This window comes from Tachypleus tridentatus, chromosome 9 (genome assembly GCF_004210375.1).
Source record: "Tachypleus tridentatus isolate NWPU-2018 chromosome 9, ASM421037v1, whole genome shotgun sequence".
NCBI classification, from domain to species: domain Eukaryota; kingdom Metazoa; phylum Arthropoda; class Merostomata; order Xiphosura; family Limulidae; genus Tachypleus; species Tachypleus tridentatus.
In genome coordinates, this window is record NC_134833.1 from 159,549,401 (window position 1) to 159,570,140 (window position 20,740).

At 31.5% G+C, this 20,740-nt stretch overlaps 2 protein-coding genes across 12 annotated transcripts in view; one reads left to right on the forward strand and one right to left on the reverse strand.

Moving 5' to 3' along the window:
* Positions 1–16,281, forward strand: part of LOC143226799 (embryonic polarity protein dorsal-like) — a 52,793-nt gene extending 36,512 nt beyond the window's left edge. For 5 of the 10 annotated variants that reach the window (XM_076458224.1, XM_076458220.1, XM_076458223.1 and 2 more), the window contains 10 exons: positions 5,776–5,859; positions 6,344–6,552; positions 7,160–7,314; positions 7,576–7,667; positions 7,963–8,106; positions 8,805–8,903; positions 9,283–9,513; positions 9,714–9,815; positions 10,012–10,083; positions 10,247–16,281. In XM_076458224.1, coding sequence (XP_076314339.1) covers positions 5,814–5,859; positions 6,344–6,552; positions 7,160–7,314; positions 7,576–7,667; positions 7,963–8,106; positions 8,805–8,903; positions 9,283–9,513; positions 9,714–9,815; positions 10,012–10,083; positions 10,247–10,854 — 1,758 coding nt within the window. In that variant the 5' untranslated portion in view covers positions 5,776–5,813 and the 3' untranslated portion in view covers positions 10,855–16,281. Of the gene's footprint in view, positions 1–2,715; positions 3,050–5,775; positions 5,860–6,343; positions 6,553–7,159; positions 7,315–7,575; positions 7,668–7,962; positions 8,107–8,804; positions 8,904–9,282; positions 9,514–9,713; positions 9,816–10,011; positions 10,084–10,246 lie in introns of those variants that run through there. The other 5 variants (XM_076458227.1, XM_076458226.1, XR_013014741.1 and 2 more) reach the window with 4 other exon arrangements.
* A 1,241-nt stretch (positions 16,282–17,522) lies between these two features.
* The window catches only part of Pus10 (Pseudouridine synthase 10), a 32,759-nt gene continuing 29,541 nt past the window's right edge, over positions 17,523–20,740 (reverse strand). For both annotated transcript variants that reach the window (XM_076458229.1, XM_076458228.1), the window contains 3 exons: positions 20,460–20,558; positions 19,955–20,054; positions 17,523–18,180 (listed from right to left, as the gene is read on the reverse strand). In XM_076458229.1, coding sequence (XP_076314344.1) covers positions 18,145–18,180; positions 19,955–20,054; positions 20,460–20,558 — 235 coding nt within the window. In that variant the 3' untranslated portion in view covers positions 17,523–18,144. The remainder of the gene's footprint in view (positions 18,181–19,954; positions 20,055–20,459; positions 20,559–20,740) is intronic.

Below are 20,740 nucleotides of genomic sequence, written 5' to 3' on the forward strand. Positions count from 1 at the left end.
TGAATTTAATATTACAAAGATTAGTAACAAAACTGTTATAAGTCAGTTGATGTGAATTTAATATTACAAAGATTAGTAACAAAACTGTTATAAGTCAGTTGATGTGAATTTAATATTACAAAGATTAGTAACAAAACTGTTATAAGTCAGTTGATGTGAATTTAATATTACAAAGATTAGTAACAAAACTATTATAAGTCAGTTGATGTGAATTTAATATTACAAAGATTAGTAACAAAACTCTGTTATAAGTCAGTTGATGTGAATTTAATATTACAAAGATTAGTAACAAAACTGTTTCAAATTATAAGTCAGTTGATGTGAATTTAATATTACAAAGATTAGTAACAAAACTGTTTCAAATTATAAGTCAGTTGATGTGAATTTAATATTACAAAGATTAGTAACAAAACTGTTTCAAATTATAAGTCAGTTGATGTGAATTTAATATTACAAAGATTAGTAACAAAACTGTTTCAAATTATAAGTCAGTTGATGTGAATTTAATATTACAAAGATTAGTAACAAAACTGTTATAAGTCAGTTGATGTGAATTTAATATTACAAAGATTAGTAACAAAACTGTTATAAGTCAGTTGATGTGAATTTAATATTACAAAGATTAGTAACAAAACTGTTATAAGTCAGTTGATGTGAATTTAATATTACAAAGATTAGTAACAAAACTGTTATAAGTCAGTTGATGTGAATTTAATATTACAAAGATTAGTAACAAAACTGTTATAAGTCAGTTGATGTGAATTTAATATTACAAAGATTAGTAACAAAACTGTTATAAGTCAGTTGATGTGAATTTAATATTACAAAGATTAGTAACAAAACTGTTATAAGTCAGTTGATGTGAATTTAATATTACAAAGATTAGTAACAAAACTGTTATAAGTCAGTTGATGTGAATTTAATATTACAAAGATTAGTAACAAAACTGTTATAAGTCAGTTGATGTGAATTTAATATTACAAAGATTAGTAACAAAACTGTTATAAGTCAGTTGATGTGAATTTAATATTACAAAGATTAGTAACAAAACTGTTATAAGTCAGTTGATGTGAATTTAATATTACAAAGATTAGTAACAAAACTGTTATAAGTCAGTTGATGTGAATTTAATATTACAAAGATTAGTAACAAAACTGTTATAAGTCAGTTGATGTGAATTTAATATTACAAAGATTAGTAACAAAACTGTTATAAGTCAGTTGATGTGAATTTAATATTACAAAGATTAGTAACAAAACTGTTATAAGTCAGTTGATGTGAATTTAATATTACAAAGATTAGTAACAAAACTGTTATAAGTCAGTTGATGTGAATTTAATATTACAAAGATTGGTAACAAAACTGTTATAAGTCAGTTGATGTGAATTTAATATTACAAAGATTGGTAACAAAACTGTTATAAGTCAGTTGATGTGAATTTAATATTACAAAGATTGGTAACAAAACTGTTATAAGTCAGTTGATGTGAATTTAATATTACAAAGATTGGTAACAAAACTGTTATAAGTCAGTTGATGTGAATTTAATATTACAAAGATTGGTAACAAAACTGTTATAAGTCAGTTGATGTGAATTTAATATTACAAAGATTGGTAACAAAACTGTTATAAGTCAGTTGATGTGAATTTAATATTACAAAGATTGGTAACAAAACTGTTATAAGTCAGTTGATGTGAATTTAATATTACAAAGATTGGTAACAAAACTGTTATAAGTCAGTTGATGTGAATTTAATATTACAAAGATTAGTAACAAAACTGTTATAAGTCAGTTGATGTGAATTTAATATTACAAAGATTAGTAACAAAACTGTTATAAGTCAGTTGATGTGAATTTAATATTACAAAGATTAGTAACAAAACTGTTATAAGTCAGTTGATGTGAATTTAATATTACAAAGATTAGTAACAAAACTGTTATAAGTCAGTTGATGTGAATTTAATATTACAAAGATTAGTAACAAAACTGTTTCAAACTCTTTATTCATTTCCTGTTAATTTAGATTATTAAGAAATTAATATGGTTTACTAGTAGTTAACAGTGATACTAAAATAACCAACTTTTGAGATCTGTGGATGTGACTAATATATAAATTCATTTCATCACCACCATGTACAACGTATATTAACAACAAAAGGTTTTAAATCATCTATCTAAAGGTGCATTATACCAAAAATAGTATCAAATTAGTACTTGTTTTTGTTTGTTTTTTTGTTTTTGTTTGTTTTTGTATTTTTGAACTTTATATAAATCCAAGAAAAACATTAATACGTTCGGATAACGTACAATAAACACAACCACGCACAATGATAATGTAGTTTGTTGTGAAAATACTCTGTTTTGGATGCATGAGTTTTAATGAGAGCTTGTCAGAGGAGTAGAATTCTCATATAACATGTAATATATTATTTGGAATAAATCAGTGTTAGGACTTTGTTTCTAAGGAAGTGAGTGCCTAGTAGTTTACAATATTCCCACAGTAATGCACATGTACAATAAAATAGTTTTATAGAAGATTGTAAAAATAAGTATATTGTGATAAGATTTGTTACTTTTGAAGCTAAACGTTGATGGCACAAGTCTACGTGCTGGGTTGTAAGAATCACTGTTTAAAAACAAACTTGTTTTTAACGTAAGGTAATCGTGTTTAGTAGAGGTGTTGAAGTGTGTTCTTTGTAGTATGTAAACTGAAGTAACCAATAAGGTAATAAGGAATCTTGCAAGATAAACACTAGGCTGAGATGGAAGGTGGTGGTTAGACGACTGCCGGTATGATAGTGATAAGCCAGGTGCACGTACAGTTCTACACTGATAAGAATTAGCCGTGGTTGTATATTTCGCGTTAACTTCCGCTCGTTCACTAAGATCGGACAGTAGTGCAAACTCATGCAAACCATTCTTTGTGTCGTACATAAGTGTTGGATTAGTGTTAATAGTACCACAACCTTCCAGCGTGTAGAGTGTGAAAACAAAATGAACTTTTATGGACAAACTGCCTGTTCATTACAAGATATTCAAGGAGCAGCTGGTAAGTTGTACTTCTAACATTTGTGCATTGTTCCACAAACATTGTGATCTCTTATTATACCTAAACTTACATATAAGTTACTTACATTAGTATATGACATGTCTATAATTTCAGTTATTTTTGTTAGTTTTACTAAACCAATCTTGCACTCAGGAAAGGATCACAGGTGTTTGTGTGGCTGTACTGGTACCGATAAAGTTAATCTGAAGACAGACTTCTTTCAGATTTCTGTGTAGTACATATTACTTCAGACTAATTGGCTAACACGTACTTATTAAACACCAAAGACATCACCCAAGTGTATTAAACAAAAAACAATTTCCCTCTTACACATTAAGTATAATCATCTTGTACAGGTGAAAAGTAACATTGTTATGAAAGACATATTTTTTGTGGATTACCACAAAAGTACCAGATTGTAACCTGGAAAGTCTCTAACTAAAGCTGTAACCAAATCACAGTATATGTTGATGTGGGTATCTTGTTTCTAATGCAGAAAGAAGATTCAACATTGTGGTAATTTATTATGCTGTAATTTTCTTAATGTCGTCCACTTTAAATCAGACCGACATACACTAGTGTATCACTTAAATAAGTGATATCTTAAGATTGGTTGAAGGGAGTTTTACTAAATTTTCACAACAACTTCCACAGAAAGTTCTAGATGTAAGTAACTTTGAAGGTCAAAGATTACGTTCAGAATGGAGACGTTAATGTTTCATAAACCCAAGTTGCACTGGTTTCAAGCTATTACTGTCTTATTTAAGGAACAATCCATAGTTTTGCTGTAGGTACTTCACATGTTGAGAATATAAAGGGTTGCTTCATCACAAACGTTCTGTAAATGGACAAAACATTTGCTGCGTAGCTTACACTTATTTAGCCTGTGTACCGTGAGAAAACGTTATACCAAGCAGTTATCAAGAGTGTGCTTAGACACCATTTATAATAAGTGGAGAAATTGCAGAGTAATATTCCTACAGTATTTAATTGTTGCTCTGTTCAGTTTGTTGTACAGTTAAGTTTTGGTGATTGGATTGTGTGTCTGCTTGTTTGAAGTTGTATAACTTTTATTTATCATAATTTAAAATAACTTCAGCAATTATTTCACTTATTATAAATGGTGTCTGAGTCTTAATAACTGTAGTACTGTACAGGATAAGAAGTTTCATGTTTCCTTTTGTCTCCACAATAACATGTAAAACTCATATTGTATTGGTGTGTATCTAGTAAGCCTATTTTGGTATCTAAACAGTCTGATTACTGACTCATTAAACAGACCTCCGCACGCACACACACACACACACACACACATGCTCTCTCAGAGTTGTGGTAAAATAACCTCACAGTTTGTTTTTATCATTAAACATCTTTACAAGAGTCATGGAATGTATTCAGATGTGGAAGTAAATAAAGGTAGAAACTATATAATTCATAACCAACTTTTGGTTTCCATATCTTTCAGATCAACACATAAAATGCTGAACTGTACCAGTGAAACAAACTTAAAGCATTAAGTTTAAGATGTCTCTTGTTTTCTAAGTTGATGTTTACTGAAGTGACCTTTATCTTAGGAATTATTTATCTGTTTGTTTTATGAAATGTAAGAATTAGTTTTGACGTTTCCTTCATTTCTTTATTAACCTGCTTTAGGTATCTTTTGAAGTACAATTCTTTTGTTCATCCATCCCTCAAACAAAAATTGCTAGTTGTTAGAACTAATAAAATTAAAAGCTATTCATTATAACCTCGCTAAGAAAAGATGTTTGAAATGGATTATAGGAGGGCTACTTGGGCAGGGTTCAATAGATGATCTTACTTAAGTGTACCAGGTTACCTGGGATACTGATAGGATAAAGGCCCTTTATTTTATTATGCTATACATCGAAAATAAAGGTACCAGAACAAACCAGTTTAAAAACAGGCTAGGCTTCAGTTAAGACAGTGTTATTTTTCTGACAGGATGATGGTTATTGGCTTGTGTCCATTGGCAGTAGTAGAGGCCAGTACTTTACGAGAGCTTAAGAGGGAAATTGACAATTTCCTGGAAACTCAATGTTGCAGTTAAGTTAGTACTTTTCCAAGGGTGGGCGTGTAAGGTAACTCTTGAAAGATCAATTGTTTATCATAGGTCATGTATTTATGGGTTATGCAGCAGACTTTTAAACTATTAAATTTTATAAATTAAGTCGTCTACATGTGTTAGTTTTCCTTCCTCACCCTGATTTCATTATTTTGTTAGTTTTTAGTGCTGTGTTCCTTGCATGCCTTCTTCTGAACCAGTTACTAACTTGGTGTAATTTGACTGAGAATTATTAATGTTAGCAGATAACATGACCAACCAAAGAATATGATAGGCTGCTACATCACAGATTCTGTTTTCAGTTTCATTCCTAGTGAAAAAGAAGAAAAAAGTCTCTTAACATGTATACTTGTATATGATCATTAGTTGGTCCACTGTGTAATATTGAATCATTAGTTGGTCCACTGTGTAATATTGAATCATTAGTTGGTCCACTGTGTAATATTGAATCATTAGTTGGTCCAATGTGTAATATTGAATCATTAGTTGGTCCACTGTGTAATATTGAATAATGAATTTGCTAAAATATCTTAACATGATACACATGCCTGAATTAATGTAGGTTTATATGTGGTGAAACAGACTCAACACCCTATAGATGTTCCTAACTTTATTTTACATGGAATAAATTATTCTGCTTTAGGTGGTGGGCTATCTCAACTCTCTTTCGGATACTTTGGCATGTTTCCTACAGGGACTCATGACTCTCTCACCATTGAAGATGTGGGTAAGACTGAATTTAAAGGTTTAACTCAATCCTGGGAAGATAGTGAGATATAACTAACATTGACCAATCTGTCCTATTAGTTTATCACTAGTTATGTCAAGCTGCTACAACATTTGATACTGTTTACTTACGAGTATTTCTTATTGCATCAATAGAAGAGGTTCTGTGACTAATAAAACCAATACCACTTTTAATAACACTGCACTAAATATGTCAACTCTTAATGTTTATTAAAGATTGATCGTATTCTTATTGTACAAACTATCTTTGATATTCTGTTTCTTATATGTTTTTGTTGTAAATACCTGATGTCAAAATATTTTTTATGTATTTGAACTGAAGTATGGGGAAAAAACATTACTTTAGCCACAAAAAACAGTTAAATGTAGCAAAGAAACTTAATTAGTTGGGACTTAGCATGAAACTAAAGAAACTGGAATGTTCCAAAGAAAAACATTCATGTGATTACTTATTCAATTTGCAGAAGAAGTTATTTGCCACCAGGCTATGGATCCTTCTGTTTCCCTTGTTGCTACCCAAGTGGCACCAACACATCCTGCTCCTCATGTCAGAATCTTGGAGCAGCCTGCTTCTCGGGCACTGAGGTTTAGGTACGAGTGCGAAGGTCGGTCTGCAGGAAGCATTCCTGGAGTAAACAGTACTGTGGACTGCAAGACGTATCCTACAATACAGGTATGTCAAAGTATGTTTTGACTATAGTCAGTTAGTAAAACAAGTGGTTACTTTTGTTGCTTTTTTCATAACATTTTTTAACCTTGTATCAAGCAAGCTGTGAACTTAAGATTAGAAATGGAATAATTTAAATTTTTAATTTTTGTGAATATTTTTGAATGAGGTTTGACTGGGGTAGTTTTTAATTTGGGATGCTAGGACAGGTGTATTTGTCAACAAATATTTTCTGGTAGTTTAAAGAATTCTGGATAAAAGTAATTTTAATTATGTACTATTTATGTGACATGCAAGAACATTTGTTGATTAAGACAAGTCTGTTTGATAGCTAAATACTGAAGGTATACTGTTGTTTTTTAATACAAAAAAAAATATAATTAAGAAAATAATTTTGACTAAACATGTCTTTCATGTATCTAAATATTTATTCTTTTACCATTTATCTGCTGTTCTAAAAGATCTTAAGATTATACCAAGTTTAAAATAATTACTCAAGTATATCACATGATTCAGTGTTGCGACTAGATCTGTTGCCATTTGTTTTTATGTATCTATTGAATTCCTTTGTCTTCCATCAATTTGAAGTATTCTTATAAAACCTTCTGATCAGGTAATGAACTATAGAGGTTCAGCAGTGGTCGTTGTTTCGTGTGTGACTAAAGAGGGTCCACCATATAGACCCCACCCCCACAACTTGGTTGGACGAGAAGGCTGCAAGAAGGGAATTTGTACCATGGTTATTAATAACCATGATATGACCTGTAGGTCAGTAGTTTGTTCAGATTATTGGATTAACATCCTTCTGTCTATAACCACATTCATAAAAATAATCTCTCATTTCATCAAAAAGCTTAAATATATTCATTCAAATATATGGATTTCTTAATGGTTATTGCTTTATGAGTTTTTTTATTGCAGCTTAAGTATAAAAAAAGTAGCAAAATTAGCATCCTTAAAGTACACGCGGAAATATGTAACTGTAAAACGTGTACTATTAAGTGTTTAAAAACATGCTAATATCCACAGCTTTCCAAGCCTTGGTATTCAGTGTGTGAAACGGAAAGATATTGAAGAATTCTTGAAGCAACGAGAAAAGATAAAAGTGGATCCATATCGGAGTAAGCTACTTGAAAATAAAGAAGTGTTAATGTTAGGTAGTTGTACGTACTTGAAAAATACTTTATAATAAGTGTCGGATACCTGTTGAAACTAATATTACATTATGCATTTTAACTGTCTAGATCAAAAGAAAATTTTATTTTACGGTTGTAAGAAAAATGTTTTCTCAAAGATTATTTCTAGAAGGTAGTAGCGTATTAAAGCAAAGATTGGTTTAAAAAATAAAATTGTTTAATAATAATAATAACAAACGGTAATTTATAATAGGTTTTCACTGTTTAACTTTTTAAACAGCTGGATTTGATCATAAGCTACAGGCAAGTAACATAGACCTCAATGTGGTAAGACTGTGTTTTCAAGTTTTTATCGAAAACCCACAAACGGGAAAATACACCATTCCTCTTCCTCCGGTGGTTAGCGACCCGATCTACGACAAAAGTAAGTGCCCGATGAATACGTCTTAAGAATTTGTAACAAGAATAATGGTGCAGCTCAAAAGATCCATTTAACCTTCAAGCATTTTGATATATATCACGTAAGGAAACCCACATATTTTTACTGCACTCTCTGTACATTTCAAATAACATTAACTCCAAGAAATCTGTTTCTAGTATTTGGATTGGCTTCCTTTAATACTCGTATAATTAATGTTTATTTTTTACAATTAACTAGAAGATAAATTGCCTCTTGATTTTAACTTTTATTTATTTATTCAGGTATTTATTATTAGAATATTTACATACATTAAAACAAAGATGAGCTGGCTTGAATCGTGTTAGAATAAAACAATAAGTTGTTGCAAAGTATTTGTAACAGAAGTGAAACTATGTAACACAAACAATGATTTGTGGCCATAACTGGCTCAGTCCTCATGTAATTGTAGATGTAGAATCCAGTTTTAAATATTTTGAATAAATGTATGTTTTTCTGTGATGTTGCTTTCTGAACAGGGTGTAATGTTTTATATATGAAATTTCTCTTTGAGCAAAGACATATTATTAGCCTTTGTGGTAACAATTGTTATCACTACAATATATTATCAAAGTATTTTTAAAACACTGAATTTTGAATGTTAACAAACTTGCGCTAGATTAATAATACATATATAAAATAATTTTGGTATTTCTTTATTCTAGAGGCCATGAGTGAACTTACAATAAACAAACTGAGCCATTATTCTGCCCCTGTGTCTGGAGGGACTGAAATCATTCTTTTGTGTGATAAAGTTACTAAAGGTAAACTCACAATCAAATGTTTTCTTTCTTTTTTTCAGTTCATTTTTACTAACCTAAAATTATTTTTGTATTATTATTACTTCAGGTACATAACTTAAATGACTTTAGGATAATTTTTCTAATATTTTAAAATATGCCCTAATAATTTTTAAAGTTACTATCGGCAATTCTGTAGAAAACTTGAAAATCTTGTTCCTCCTTTATCGTTTATCTTGAAATAAAAAGTGTTTGTGTCACAATTAGTACAATGATTGTATGTGTTTGTAACTATAGTAAACACCTGAACAAATTGTGTCACAATTAGTACAATGATTGTATGTGTTTGTAACTATAGTAAACACCTGAACAAAATTTAGATGTTAGTTCTCTTATTTTCTAGATGACATTAAAGTTAGGTTTTATGAAGAAAGATCAGGCCAGGTGGTTTGGGAAGCTTTTGGAGAGTTTCATCCAAATGAAGTACACAAGCAAGTAGCAATTTCATTTCGCACACCTAGGTATCACGACGAAAACGTTCAGCAACCGGTGCCTGTCTTTGTGCAACTGTATAGACCATCTGATGGCAGTAGTAGTGATCCTAGGCCTTTCCAGTTGCTACCAATGGACAGAGGTAGATGCAGATTTTAAAATGTACCTTTTTTGTTGTTGTTAAGTTTATTTATTGCTCAGTTTTATTGTATTAATATTTCTTTAACTGTTTGTTTTAAGATTTTTTTTAGCATACTTCTACTGTTTTTTTTACATGGCTGTAATCAGTTTTTTTTAGAAATCGAAGTGAGTATCAAGTTTAATTTTTGAATTTTAATTCAGATCCTGAGGGTCTCAGCAGAAAGCGACAAAAAATAGAAGACGGTTGTTTAGACAGGTTTCTGAACGAAAATGCATTTGTTGGCACCATCCATGGTGCAGAAGGTGAGTGGAAGGAAGAACAAACTTTTTCTAATTATTCTAGTGTTTAAAAGTGTAGACATTACTACAAATGTCTGCTGTGTATAAGTAGTGTTAACTCTTGAAAAGATATAGTGGTTGTTTTCATGTTCATTTGTGAAACTTGTAGAATTTGTAACTTGTGTGAGTTTTTAATTAGTCCTGTACATATTTAAAACAGGTCCACCAACAAGTCATACCATTCCAAGAACCATTAAGCAGGCAACAAGGATTGTATTAAAACCAGAGTCTGGTAAGAAATTTTGTTTTTACAGTTTTTTGTAGTTTTAAAGAGAAGCAGCCAAACTATGAAAAATGTGTTTATTACATGACTATCAGTTTCCAAATAAAACTATACATTTCTTAAATCATCCAATAGAACTTTAGTTGGATTTATTAAAAACTTTCCTTTTCAGCACCAGAAAGAAAACATATTCAACCATCAGGACAATTCCTTCAACCTCGAAGGCTGTCTCAGCCCTCTACCTTTTCTCCAGATCTCCAGGCTACCAGTGGAGACATTATTACAATGGGAATTGCTTCTCCACTAAATACCTGCATAAGCTCAACCAACTCTTCTGTCATTGAGCATCGGGATACAGTTAACATGTGTTCCCCTTATCATTCAAACACCTCTCAGAGTACGTCTTGTACACAAGACATTTTGGCAATAGCTCCCAAGTTGGTTGATTCTGTTCCCAAATCTGAGCCATCTGGTGCTATGGAAATACATCAGAATTCAGAAATGTTTTTGGAGGAAACCACTGAGAAATTAGACAGCTTAGATCTTGGAATACGTCAGAGTGATATACAAAACATTCTTGATATCATTGGAACAGAAACTTTACCTCATAATCTTTCCCAAAGCCTGTTTGACAGTGGGAACAACTTGTCTTTGACAAACCTGCCAGAAACCATCAATGCAGAAGATATGAACACCTCAACTGACAGTTTTTCTCACTTGCAAAACGAATTGGAAATGCTGAATGTACTGTGTAAGTCCAGGCCAAACGAATCAGCTTAACCTTACCACAAAGAATACATACTGTCGTGTTTTTGTTCTAGTGTTTGTGTTCGGTGCCCAGGACCTAATCTTTTCACAGCTGTGATGTAATTAAACTATTTCATAAAAAGAGGGAAAAATATATACCAATCTCAGTCGATTCACGCAAATTTCCCCTCGTACATGAATATAGGTAACCAGACCTCAGGTAGTGTACCTGGAATGTTGTTTTGTTATTGTAGTTTGAGTTTGTATGTTTATCTTAATATTGGAATGTTATGTACAGTCTGCAGATGGTTTATGAATAGAGAAATATATATGTAGAAATGAAATATGACTGGATACTTAATTGTCTTGAAGCTTAACTCATTCCATATAAACTTCAGACGTGTCCGATTGTTGTGTAACGTAAAGTGTTTATGAAGTAAAATAACCTATAGCTTTCAGAGTTATTTGTTTATAAGTCAGGCATTCTCCCTCCTTTAAAAGAACATTATCTTTGTATAATTATATCATTTCCATTATAGACAGGCAGCGAGATATCTTCTCAAAATATATTTTCGTAACATTTGCCATGTCCTATTGATTCAATGGATTTACTGAGGTGACAGCTGATTAAATGCGATGTTAAGTTTATCGCTGTTTGTTTACTTGTTTTAAATTTTGTTGAATATTTTGTTTTTTTATAGTGGACTTTTTTTTTAATGCATAAATGTAAATATATTTTCTAAACTAGCTGTGTGGATGATTATGAATAAAAATTGTATTGTGGGATGACATCAAAAGCAACTGTAGCCATCTGAGGTAAAAATACGTTGAAATAGAAAATATTTTCATGTCTGTTAGAATTTAATATTGGTCACCTTTGAACTGAAATGAACCTAATGTTAAATCTGTCATTGCACCACAAGAATATTGAATGAACATTTTATGTATATAGTAATAATAAATTAATGGTATTTGGTTTAGTATGTTTAGAATGAAGTCAAATATGCAGCACAGTAACTGTCAGTTTTAAATATTAAGACAAAAGTCTGTTTTCTTCGTGTGTGTGTGATCTTGCACTTCTAATTGGATACTTAAATAGATACTAGTTACCAGATTAATTTTTAGTTTCACTTATATTTTTATACAAGTTTCTATTTAATCTGAAACATAGACTAAAATCATGCTACAGTCTTCTAAAATGACACCCAAATTCTTTCTACGGCTTTGCTTATTTTGTCTTCCTGAATTGAGGTTGGTGTTTGAAGTAACCTTTTGCCTCGTATTTAATCACTTAGTCTGTTAGCACATGTGCATTATTAACTTGATTGAACTGTTTTCTATCTCCTGTTCTCTGCACTTCCAGAACTTTTTAAACAGCAGTCGGTTGAGATTCAGATCCTTGAGTTCTTAAAAATTTGTGATTTTATTAATATAAACTGTATAAAGTTATGAACACAAGGTAACAGTAGTCATTCTTAATGAGAAAAAGATGCAGTGATATTTTTACAATCCAGTTGCTGATTAGATATCATTTTTTACTGGCAGTCTATATTTTGACCTGGCTGAGGCATTTGGTTTAGTTTTAGAGTAGTTTATAGTTTCTTAGAATTGTGTAAATATTTGTTAGATAATGCAATCATTACGTCTGTAAACCTCAATCAAAAAAATTTATGTCGACTATTTAAAGTTGATATACTGTTACTTGTAATGCTTAAGTTGAAGTGGCCTGCTTGTTGAAGCATTGTAATAGCATACTGCCCTCAGAATAGTGGTCTGTTCACTTTCTTTGAGTTTAAATAAAAACATACAGGAAAAGGACAAGATTAAAACCTTAGACTTGTTCGAAAGTAGCACTTTAAAATAAATCGGCTCAATATGTGTTCAAGTCATGAAACGAATTTTCACTTTTTTAAACCCACATATTTTTTTCAATTGTATGTGTTGTCTATGACTAGAAATTTGGTAAATATGGAGAACTATTATTGGCTATGGTGAAATTTAAATGTACAGTAGTAATACTCAATTAGCAATTGACTGGTGATCATTGTGTGGGGCTTTCAATTGGTGTCAGAAAAATCAGTGTATGTAGATATATTACTAGCATATGTAACTGATAAATTGTATCTGATATTTATAATTAAGAACATAAGAAAAGAGTTCTTAATCAGACGCTGCTAGTTACCACGTTAAGTTTTAGTTTCACTGATACATGTGTATTACATTAAAAACACAAGATTAAAAACTACGTGGATTTACAGCTTATATAACATATTTTGAAGAAGATATTGAACAAAACGGTTAAAATAGAAACACGTTTTATCACTTAAATGCTTTACAAACGTTGCACACACCCACTCCATTATGTTGGTGTTTCAGGCTTCACATAGTTTTATAGAAACTAGAACTATGTTACAACCTCCTGAACTGTTTCTGTACTTAAGAGTAATAAATCTTTTCAAAGTGGTTATTTGAAAGTAAAGCTTATGTGACTGCCTATTTTGTGAATGAAGATGGATGAAAACAGCACCCCCAAAAAAAAAGCAGAATTTCATATATATATATATATATATATACACACACATACAATAGTAATGTGTTATCTGTATCACCTTTTTAACACCACTGTTTGTACTTCATTTGGATTATTCAGTCACTGAAGTCTTGTCCAGCATCAAAGCATGTCAGAGTCCACTAAATGCAACATAAACAACAACATTGTACAGCTAAAAATAACAGACTGATGGATAAATCATTTCATTTCAGTGAAGCTGGATTCTGTATAAATTTTCTCTACCAAACATAACTGTAATAGCAGTTCATCATATCACTCCAAATACAAGACGATTGATACAGGGGACTGCAAGAAGGACAACAGTGTGTGAAAAATATGGTGCTAACATTGCTTAACTGAAATTGTTTTCTCTCAACGTTTTTATGTTGTCCACTTGTGTTATTTGTGTGTGTGTCCATGATATTTTGTAACTAATATCTGTTTTACATTTTATGGTAGTTAAAAAGTACTGCAGTGTTTCAGTTGAAATATTTTTGGACTTCATGTAAAGATGGCGCTACTGTACAAGAATCTTTAATAAATGAGGTCTAGAAAATGACCACAAGAAGAAGAGTTTTCAAAGTATTGCACATTTGTACAAAGACTAACTTAACCATCCTTTCCTTTTCCCAGGTAAGGACTCTCATTAGTGCACAATAGGTATTTTTCTTTCCTTATGTCACTATTCATAGTACTGTTTGATTTCCCCCCTCCGGTGAATTTTCATTTGCATAAACTGTAATTCCTTTCAGTGTTCTTTATCAAACAGATGTATATTTAGTTAGTGTTTCAACAAGCTGTATTCGAATAGCAAGAGATACGAAGTATTAAGAAGAAAAAATTACTTTCCACGTGTTATATGACAATTTTCTTTCTTCTGAACATAAATATAAAAAATTCTATCTTTGGCAAGACCTTAACTCTCCTACGAACAGTGGGGCCTAATAGGCCCCAGAGCAACTTGAAAGGTTACTAATATTAGGCTAATAATTTTGTATTTAAATGAAATTGCCATTTAAATCCATTAATGAGTGGATTAACGAGATTCCCACTGTCCCTATCTACTATCTAGCGAAACCACAGCCAGGGAACGGGCCTGGAGAAATCAGGACTAGAAACGTCTTTTCGTAGGAGTGTTAAGTTATTTCTGTGCATCATCTTAATTATTTACTTTGGTGGTTTACTGATTGCTGTTGTTTACCTTAAAATTTCGACCACATTAGTTTGACCTAATTTGAGTCTTCCCCATGTTTTGTTTTTAGAATTTCTGCAAAATATGAGATCCAGAATCAGTTTTGAGTTATCTGAAGGTAGAAGCATTGAGTTTTAATGTTACCTTTATTGCATTCTGAATTGCTTTCATAAACTACATCACTCCAACCCTATCTGTAACTGTAGGCTAAAATCACTTCAAATATCTTTCAAAGTTTCTTGCCAGCCAATAGAAATCTAGACTTTTGTTCTTTAAATCATTGATTCTGACTGAATAAAACAAAAACAGGTTGTTTTGTTTGTGTAACTTGCAATTTATTGATGGTAGTTAAAATGCCAGATGAAAATAACTTAAACCTAAGTTGCCGATACTTGCAGCGAGTAACTCATCGAAAGTAACTTTATCTGTTTTGTATGTGAATCGTATATATACATTGTTTGTAAAGTTTATTGTACAATGGACATGGTGTAACTAAAACAGTAGGATTGGGCAAGATTGGTTTTACTCAGACTTCTATTGGTGTAACTAAAACAGTAGGAATGGACAAGATTGGTTTTACTCAGACTTCTATGTTTTGTGCTATAACCATAAAATGCCATCAAAACAAAAACTGAGATTTATTTTTAATTTCAGATTAATATTGTAAATGATGAAACCATGTGTTAACTACATTCAACCTGTGAATTTACAACAGAAGTGAAAATTTTCTCATTCTACATTACCTTTTCATCAAAGCCATCTTATGTAAGTTGGATGTTTTAAATTTGTCTTGCTTTACTGGAACGTAACTTTGTGATAAAATGCAACTTGTGGTTTGTATTCAGGAGCTGGTTAAACTGCATGTTTTGTAGTTTGATTAGCCCCTATTATTTAATGTAGGTACGAGAACAGTGTGATTTGTAGAAAAATAAAAGTTGAATAATAAAACGAAATAAAAGATAGAAAAAAAGTTTTATCTACATGCATCATGTTTCACCCATAATATCATTTAGTTTTGAAACAACACGTTTATGAGTTAGGTCATCTTTTTGAATTTCCTTTTACACATGCAGGAATAACATGTTTTAACTGGCAGGCTACCAACACAGTTGACTAGTATGGGCTCTTGTGTGTATATCTTCATGAACATGGTGTGCAGCACTGTTACACAAAAACCCCAAACAGCTTTAACCTAGGCCTCATATCTGTATAAATGTGAACTTGTGCTGTTGACAAGAAGTATTCAAATCAGTTCTGTTTACTGTGCCAATATATTGGAATAAATTCCAAGAACATCACTGAAATCTTGAACTCTGTAAGTGTACAAGCCAACCTTTGATCATAATGCTACACAGGTAGATTTATTTTAGCATGGAACCACAGACCTGTATCTTAACAGACATGTCAAAAGATGTGACCCAAGGTTCCTGATTGAAGCATTATCATCAGTGATTTTGGTAGTTTACTTTTCTAATCAGACTGCATTCAGGGTAAGAAAGAAAACTTGACATGAATAAAACATATTGAAGATGGAACATCTGTTAAGGGCTTCTACCCTATATCTATTCATTGTGAGATCAACCTTTGTCTATTAGAACATTAGTTTGTCTTAAAGTATGTGTCATCTTGTATCTATACTTGATATATTAATTCTTAAGATAATGACTGCAGATTGTGATGTCTTATTGAACTGAAATAAAAAAAAACAAGAATTGTTTACTGTTGTCTAGTGCTTTTATACTAGTTCTGTGTATTGTTGTGTTTGTGGTTTTTTATTTACGAGACATTAAGACTGAAACACAAGTTTTTTGTTGTTGAGGTTAAAAAAAATTAAATGAGGAATTAACTTGTTCTTAGAATATGTCTCAAGATTAGATATGAATAACCCTTAAAATACTAGATTGTAAAGTTGAGGTTTTAAAAAATATCTAATGCTGAGAAATTTGTATTTTATATTGACACTACATGCAGTTGTTGGGACACTTTAGACAGTTTTTCCTTGCATATCATAATCAAATATTAAGACAAAAAATTTACGTTGAAATATTAAATACTGGTGGTTATGAGAAATTGAAAAAAATAAAATCAAATCAACATCCTCTTGAGACTTGACTGAGATTTGCTGTTTTACATTTAAACTATATCGGAGCCACGCCATATTGACACATTTTTATGCTCTGTCTGATGACCATGTATCTTGACAATAGCCCATAGTCATAGTTACCACTCTAAAAAGACTAATGCTGTCAGGTCTAAAGCAAACCATCTGACCCTGCTTGATTTCCATAAGCCATCTGGTGTATGAATACAGTTGTCTCTCAGAATTTTGATCTCGCTGAAATCCATAGCTACTACATCTAGCAAATTGACTGGTATGACACTGTATTCAATAACATGAATACCCTTATTTCATTTTCAAATTGGACAGTTGAAAAACAGGTAAGACATGGAAGACTTACTTTGAACGTGTTAGCTGTTAGCCTTATTTTTAGTTGGAGATGCATATGTTGTGTACTGTTACCTGGAACATGTAGGAAAATGGCTTTTACCCCTGAGTTCAGAGTTTTCAAATATTCACCCATTACAAGACTCCACCCTTCACTTACCGTGATTTGGAGTACGACTTATCAGACCTTTCTGGATTTATTATCATATATAGAGATAAATAACTTTCCTTCATTACTTCCAATTCTGTATTTATTTTTAACATTTAAATTAATTTATCTGTAGCTTTTTCTTTTATGAAACTAGTAAGAGGCAAGCACTTATCAGGTCATGTTCTACTATTGCATTTTACTGTAAAATATGGATATTAGAAGCTATCCCTTTGTAAAAAAATAAAATTGGGACTTGATCATTTCTGTGTCTATTCTATATGTTACCTTCTCTAAATCGATGAATAATGAAACTTTTCTTTGATAGATTGTTAATGTGAAGAATTCAAGATGAACTCTGGGTGGAATGGATGACAACTCCATGCTGTAATTTTATTAACAATGATATTACAAATTCCAGAAAAAAACAATTTTCTGAGCTCCTCAGAACAGAAATATAAAATTCAGGGTACACGTATTTTTCACATGCATACTGTGAATATTCCCAATGTTAAGGGCACATAATCTTAATTTGACTACAAACCAATTTACAATAAAAAAAAAAAAAATTGAAACAATCTACTGCATATAGGGGGCGTTGTATATTACTTGTACATTAAAACATACATCTGATCAAATGAGAATCAGTTACAGTATGTAAAATTTTTGCCTAAATCACCTTGCTTGTTTTGTCCATCACAAAATTAAAAATCCATGAATCAAAGCCTTTATTATAAGTTGTTTTCTGAGTTTTACAAACTTAGGTTTGGACTTAGAACATAATATCTAACCTAGTGCAGGCTACAGTAAAGTCAAATTTTACATTCTCTTTTTGACTTGCTGTTCTGCAGGGATTTCTTCCCTACAATATGAGTAAAGACCTTATTTATAAATAAGTTTCTGTAAATACTTCTTTTATCAGCACTGTTATTTGCTTCCCACCAACTTTTGACACAATTTCTTTACATGTGCTTCTGGAAGTCATCTTAGATTTTCTTAGGAGGCCAATGCAGATCTATGCACTATATAAATAAACTTAAAATTAGTACCAAGGCCCTTGGCTCTGACATTAAGTACACTTTACAATACGAGAAGCCTGTATCAACATACCAGTATCATAAAGTACGTCTTACATCACATTAAACATTAAGTACACTTTACAATACGAGAAGCCTGTATCAACAAACCAGTATCAAAAAGTACATCTTACGTCACATTACAATAAGCCCGTATCAACATACCAGTATCATAAAGTACTTCTTATGTCACATTAAACATTAAGTACACATTACAATACGAGAAGCCTGTATCAACATACCAGTATCATAAAGTACGTCTTACGTCACATTAAACATTAAGTACACTTTACAATACGAGATCAACATACCTGTATCATAAAGTACTTCTTATGTCACATTAAACATTAAGTACACTTTACAAAACGAGAAGCCCGTATCAATATACCTGTATCATAAAGTACATCTTACGTCACATTACAATAGAGAAGCCTGTATCAACATACCAGTATCATAAAGTACGTCTTATGTCACATTAAACATTAAGTACACTTTACAATACGAGAAGCCCGTATCAACCTACCAGTATCATAAAGTATGTCTTACATCACATTACAATAGAGAAGCCCGTATCAACATACCTGTATCATAAAGTACGTCTTACGTCACATTACAATACGAGAAGCCCGTATCAACATACCAGTATCATAAAGTATGTCTTACATCACATTACAATAGAGAAGCCCGTATCAACATACCAGTATCATAAAGTACTTCTTATGTCACATTAAACATTAAGTACACTTTACAATACGAGAAGCCCGTATCAACATACCTGTATCATAAAGTACGTCTTACGTCACATTACAATAGAGAAGCCCGTATCAACATACCAGTATCATAAAGTATGTCTTACATCACATTACAATAGAGAAGCCCGTATCAACATACCAGTATCATAAAGTACTTCTTACATCACATTACAATAGAGAAGCCCGTATCAACATACCAGTATCATAAAGTACTTCTTATGTCACATTAAACATTAAGTACACTTTACAATACAAGAAATCCAGTATCAACATATCTGTAACATAAAGTACGTCTTACGTCACATTACAATACGAGAAGCCCGTATCAACATACCAGTATCATAAAGTACGTCTTACATCACATTAAACATTAAGTACACTTTACAATACGAGAAACCAGTATCATAAAGTACGTCTTATGTCACATTAAACATTAAGTAGACTTTACAATACGAGAAGCCTGTATCAACATACCAGTATCATAATGTACTTCTTACGTCACATTAAACTCTTCTTAGGATGTATCCAATCACCACTAGCAAGGTCAACAAAATCCATCATATAGAGTAATTTTATTTTCACATGTTAAACCGTGCATTGAAGAAAACACACTAAAAATAATTTGATAGTACCATTCATTCTCTATCCAAAACACACATGGAATCCCATCTGCAATATGGAGGCTATTTGATGTATAAATATGAGCAAACTGTGAATGAAGGCACTGATTTGAAACCCAATGATAATTATATACATGGCTGGTTGGCTGTCGTGTTGCTGACCAATCATCTTTATATTACTTGAATAAATATAGTGTTCTACCTTGAAAAATGACATGGGATACAACATTTACAGTCAGTTTATCCATAACCGTGTACAGACTAACATTTTAGTTATTTTTAATTCTATGTCCAATATCATAATGACAGTTTTCCCATTAAGAATACCCTAACAGAGAATATTTTTACCTGTACATCCAACTCCATAATGTCAGTTTCTGCACCAAGAATACTTCCAAGGTGCGGGACAGTTCGACCAAAATCTCCATGAACAAATTCTTTCACATAACTGACATGCAGTTAAGGGTAATCAAAGATGTTAAGAGAAAAATATGACAACTGTATCTTCAAACAATTAAATACAAACATAAAAAAAGTCTTGAACCTTCAAAATTAAAACCTAATTTCGAGCCTGTCATCGCAAACAAACATCCAGGTTCATAAATTGCCTCTATGAAAAGTGATGCAATCGCTTTTCTCTACGTATGTAGATTTCTCATAAATCCACTGATACCAAACAATGTATTTTGTTCACGTATGGCTGAATAGATTTACTAGAATATGTACAAGAGATACCATTTTATCCTACACTAGTCTCAAATGATAATAATGAACATTTGTGGGAGGTGCAGTTCTAATTCCACCTATATTAATACGTTTTCTAATAATAGCTACAGATTTCATATAAAGATACGTTCCTGCTTGAGTCGAGAGACTGAGTTGAAACCTATGCTCATCTATCTTTTCTGCTGACATTTCATAAACTATTCTTTCTCTTACTGCAAGAGGTCGTCTGAAAAAAATAAAACCTGGTTATAATTTATAAAAGTAAGGACTTTCAATTTATTAAATGTAAACTGATACGAAACACAAGAAAATAAGTTATTAAACAAAGTGCACATTGGTAAAAATATCTAATGAGTTTCACAGGAAAAAATTACATTTTGTGTATATTTATTCATTTACATTACAAGA